The following is a 5,307-nucleotide window of genomic DNA, read 5'->3' on the forward strand; positions in this document are numbered from 1 at the left end:
GAGGAGTGCCCTCATCAAAATACAGTAGTGCTGATAACATTTCCCTTTCTTAAAATACAAATAAAAGAGGTGAAAATACTGTAACAGGGTGGAATATTGTTTCCCTTAAAACTTAGGATGCCATTTTCTTTTCTTTTTTCCACATCAGAGTGCTAATTCTATTCGCCCAATAGTTATGCTTCTCATTAGCACTCTGTAGCTGGTGTAGCTGGGTGTCCCTAGTAATGAAAAGGGGCGCATTTATCATTTCCCTTTTCTTTTTTTTTCTGTTCTCCTATTGGATTAACAAGGATGGCATGGGTAAACAATACTAGCAGTCTAGCATTGTTCTTTACATAACCGCATAGATTAGCTACTTGAAGGTTTGTGAACCCAAGTCCCAACTTAACCCACAAAATCACGAGTCAAAGTAGGCTTTGCTAATTTCGTAACACTACATAATCTTCTGCATGAGAGGGAAAGGTGACCTCAATTTGCAGTCCACTGATTAGATGGTTAGGATTCTCTGATCAAAATAAATTTGGCTCTTAGAAATCTAACTGGAGGGCCCAGATGAATTGTCTAGATAGTCTTCCTGTACATGGATCCAGCAAACCTTGCTCGAAAAAGTAATATGGTTCAATTAACGTCAATAGGCTCACTCATGGAAGAATACAAAAATGAATACCTTCAGTTAAACCAGAGAGATTATTTAAGTATGCACCAAGTTTTTTCTTTTGAACGGTAAAAAGAAATGTGATTGTTGAAGTATGCACACAATCAGTAAATGGAAAAGGAAAGAGATCTGAAAGCTTTGGTGTTTGGAAACAACAAATTTTACAAATTAAAACAAGAAAAACCAAAGGATCAAATAAGAAAACACTGCTACACATACTAAGTTGTATCTGAGACTTTTGGAGCAAAGCTATGGTACATGGGATAAAGGCTTGGTTTAACTGTCAGCTAATCAAAGGCTTGGGCCAGTCTTCGGCCTTAATAACTTCAGTTGGGCCATGTCTGAGTATTGTTTAGCTTCTTATGGGTGTGCTAACCATACAGTACCGGTCAGGAATGGTCTTTCGGTTTTTGGTTTCAAATGTCACATTATTTATTTAAGTAGTCTACAACTGTGAGTTTTGGTCAGTGTAATCAAACCGATAAAACACCAGTTATTTCTGCCACACCCGGGAACTTCAAAGAAAGCAAAATCTATATGATGCATGCTCCAAATGGATAGACTCAAACAAGGCAGAAGTGGAAAAACATGGGCGGCATGCCAATCAAAAGAGTAGACAATTTAACTTTCAAAAAAAAAAAAATGAAACATCTAACAATTCAGAAGTTTGTGATTCTAATTAGAAGATTCCCACATCTATGGGAGAGGACCAAAATCAGCACCAAGCTGGAAGAAAGACGAATATATTGCATTCAAAGGAATTACCCGCAAAGCTGTTCTTCTTATTTTATCCAAACCATCACTCTATAGAGACTAAACTTCAACAACTCATCTTGATCTACTGCAAACAAGCCATGAAGGCACTACCCTGCAATAATAACTCCTTCAGACTTCAATGCCTCCAATTCCATATTCTTCACAGCAGTTATAAGACCACGAGTGATTCCATTGAGATACAACCCACTCTCTTTCATTTCCTCTAACAGTTTCTCTGCTGCATGCCAGTCCAAAGCCTTGAGGCAGAGAGACTGAATCAGTTTATTATACTCGTCCACACTTGGACGGACACCATATTCCCTCATTTCTCTCAAGAATTTCAGAGCCTTGTCAAATTCCTCCATTTTGCAATAACCCCGTATGAGTATATGGTAAGCAACAGGACTCAGCTTGGAATGTGTTTTCTTGGCTTCAGAAAATATTCTACATGCATCGTCCATCTGACCGCCATTTACAAAACCACTCATGATAACACTGTAAGTGTACACGTCAGGTCTCAGTCCTCTACTTTCCATTACTTTCATCAATTCTATTGCTTCTTCCATATCTCCAGCCTTAGAGAGGCACTTGATAACTGAATTGAACACTGAATTCCCTGGAGGCGGGCCTGAATCAATCATTCTAAACAGCAACTTCTTTGCCTCTTTCACATCTTTAATTCTACACAGACCATAAATGACTGAAGTATAGGGCTTAATAGCATATTTGCGTGCTTCCCCTGAGAAGTCTTCCAAAAGTTCCGCAGCTATACAAACAGTTTCGTCATCTCCACATAACTTACTGATCAGAAAATTCATAGTAGACCTTGGTGGATGTTTATTATTCTCCTTTGCTATCAGATAAACCAAATGAGCATCTTTTGCTTTGCTTCCCTTGCATAAACCAGCAATAATTTTACCAATCTTCTCACTATCGGGCAAGTTTCCCGAATTAATCATCTTCTCACATACAGACCAGGCGACATCGAACATTGATCGGCCACAGAGTGCTTCAATAGTTAAGTAGTAAGTATCCTCATCAGGTTTACACCCAAATTCGTCAAAATTACTGAAAACTTCTAGAGCAGCCTTGCCTTTTCTCAATTTCCAAAACAGAGAGATCAACTGATTGGCAATTTCAGTAGTAATTAACCCTTTCTCCTTCACCCCAATATCCTTAACCAAATCCCAAAGCGAATATGCTTCTTTCTTCCTTCGACCGACACTGACAGAACGAACAAGGCAATCTATAACACGGGTGCTGGTCACAAAATCTGATGTTTTTGAAGCCCATTTGAAGAATCCAATTAAATTCTCACCCAAAACATGTGGTGTCTGAATTACTCTCACTATAAACTCTTCACTTAAATCAGTCAAACCCAATTCATCTAGGCTTGATTCTAGAGGCCCATCTAAACTACTCTGAAGTACAGATAAAACATTCTCAACTTGCTCAACACTGATTCCAGGAATTTCATCTAGGGTTTCTTCACTACCCATCTGATCGCCATCTTCTTGTAGAGAAAGACTTGGGTTTTCATTATCAATGTCATCTTTATCCATACCATTTGAAGAAACCATGGAGCAAATAACAGATTCTTCAAAAACAAAACTAGGGTTTTCACCAAACACATCGTCTTTCTCGGCACCATCCTTGAAAATCACTGAAGAGACATCCGATTCGTGGGAAACAAAAAATGGGTTTTCTTCGAAAATGTTGTTTTTGGCATTTTCAGTGTTCATGGTTTCAAAATCCAATGAGGAAATGTGTGATTGTAGAGAAATAGAAGTAGGGTTTTTTCCAAAATCATCAGATTTCTTATCTATGACATTATCAAAAGGGTCCGAGTTGTGAGAAAAGAATCTAGGGTTTTGGAACTGGGAGCTTCTTGGAAAAGCCCAAGCTGAGGAACGTGGAGATTGAGATGAAATTAGGGTTACGGTATTGGAAGATACCTTAGTTTTACTGGAAGGCGCTATTTGTTTTGAAGATCTGATAAGGAAAACTCTCGCATTGGATCTCCACATCTTTTTCTTCTTCTTCTTCTTCTTTTCTTCTTCTTCTATTGAAATGAGAGCCTGGAACAAGAACCCTTCCTACGAGCTTTGTGAAATTATTAAGACATGGTTGTGCTGATATCATTTCAGGCGGCTGATGAATTCACCTCCCTTCAGGATAAATTCGCCCCTTGTTTAGACCTCACTAATAGGTACCATACAGCCATACTTATTCTCACGACGAGTACCACATTATATATAAATCTCTGCTGATTTATATATTGTGTCGTTCTATGAGGATCGGATGGTTAGGATTAGGGTGCAAGTTTGGCCCTGTCAGCCCTGACCCGACCCTGAGCCCGAACAGGGTCAGGGGAGGGTGGGTCAGGGTTCATTTTTTTTTACCCTGACTCAGGTCGGGCGGGTTTTGGGTTAATGCCTCGGGTACCCTGACCCGGCCCAACCCTGAGTTTTCTTATAGAATTGAACCATCTGTGCATGTTTCTTTTGCTAATGTTTTCTATTATCTTGGATTGATGTTTCTTTAGATTATTATTATTAATTGTCTCTGTTGCCCGCATGTTGTTGAATTCATATTGTCTTATTTTGTTCACTTTCTCTGTTTATTGATCATTTGTTCCATATGATAAGTGGTTGCTTTATTTTAGGCACTCTTAACAGGTATTTGCACTAGGGTCAATTAGGGCCGGCCCGGCATGGCCCTGCCCAATCAGGGCCAATCAGGGCGGGCCAGGGCCAGCACAATACCTTGTAGGGCGGGTAATGGGTTGAGGTTTTCCGGCCCTGACTCAGGGTCAGGGCGGGTCAGGGCCGAGATAATGGGATCCAGGGTTGGGTTAGGGTTTTGAAAAACCCGACCCTGTTGCAGCCCTAGTTAGGATGATCCGAAGGATATGATTTTTGGGGCACAACCTATTTACGTTGAGACTCAAACAATGAACAATTTAGATCTTAGAACAAAGTGGGCCCAACAAATTTTCTAAAATATGAACTTAGTTGCCATTAGACCTAGCAAAAGTGACTCGGACCCGCGGGTCCACCCGTAATTTACAGGGTCAGTGACCCTTTTGAAATTTGACCCGGCTGGTACAGGTCACGTCAAAACCAGGCTGGGCCGGGTGGACCCACGGGGGTGCCCGTAAAAACTCATATGGATTTAGATTTTATATGGTGTAAGCCCTCATAGTCCCGTATTTTTCAGAAAGTACTGTACAGACAACATCATAGGATGATTTAAACCGTCCATGTGATAGAACATAACTTAAATAGTTGTGCACCAAAAATCATTTCCATAGGATGATCCTAGCCTTCCGATCTATAGAAATTTCCATAAATAATAATATGCAATGCCTCCATAGATCCGAGGGCTAGGATCATCCTATGGAAATGATTTTTTGGGCACAACCTATTTATGTTATAGCCCATCACATGGACGGTTTGGTTTGGATCATCCTATTATAGTGTGGGAATAAAAACAGCAAAAAAGAAAAAGGAAAAAACCGGGTGACCTGCGGGTCCACCCGGCCCGTATGGGTGGGGTCCGGCTTCACCAAATTGTGACCCGTAAAATTTAGGGTCATTTATGACCCACCCCATAAGACCGGCCCATTACGGGTTGGGTGAAACCCGGCCCGGCCCACTCGTTTGCCAAGTCTAGTTGCCATATAATGTGGGCCCAGTATATACTGTGTCTGTTTCTAAGAGGGTTAGTTGTAAGGGATTTTGAATGTCACATGAACTCTTACCAAATGTCCATAACTCTTTGGGACTTTGACTTTGAATGGGCGGACTCTCAACTTAGAGAAACTTCTGCGACTTTTTGATAGTCATGCAGACAGTGAAAAAAAATACAATGAAGACAACCTTGGTCAAAGATCC

At 40.5% G+C, this 5,307-nt stretch overlaps 1 protein-coding gene across 1 annotated transcript; it reads right to left on the reverse strand.

The window, feature by feature from the left end:
* Positions 1 to 1,253: 1,253 nt before the first annotated feature.
* Positions 1,254 to 3,614, reverse strand: LOC143860524 (Tetratricopeptide repeat (TPR)-like superfamily protein). The gene has a single exon (XM_077371204.1). It carries the CDS (start codon positions 3,436 to 3,438, stop codon positions 1,519 to 1,521), a length of 1,920 nt encoding a protein of 639 aa, XP_077227319.1. The 5' UTR covers positions 3,439 to 3,614; the 3' UTR covers positions 1,254 to 1,518.
* Positions 3,615 to 5,307: the final 1,693 nt, after the last annotated feature.

Source organism: Tasmannia lanceolata, unplaced genomic scaffold (genome assembly GCF_043159265.1).
Source record: "Tasmannia lanceolata isolate RefF3 unplaced genomic scaffold, GAP_Taslan_0.1 ptg000037l, whole genome shotgun sequence".
NCBI classification, from domain to species: Eukaryota; Viridiplantae; Streptophyta; class Magnoliopsida; order Canellales; family Winteraceae; genus Tasmannia; species Tasmannia lanceolata.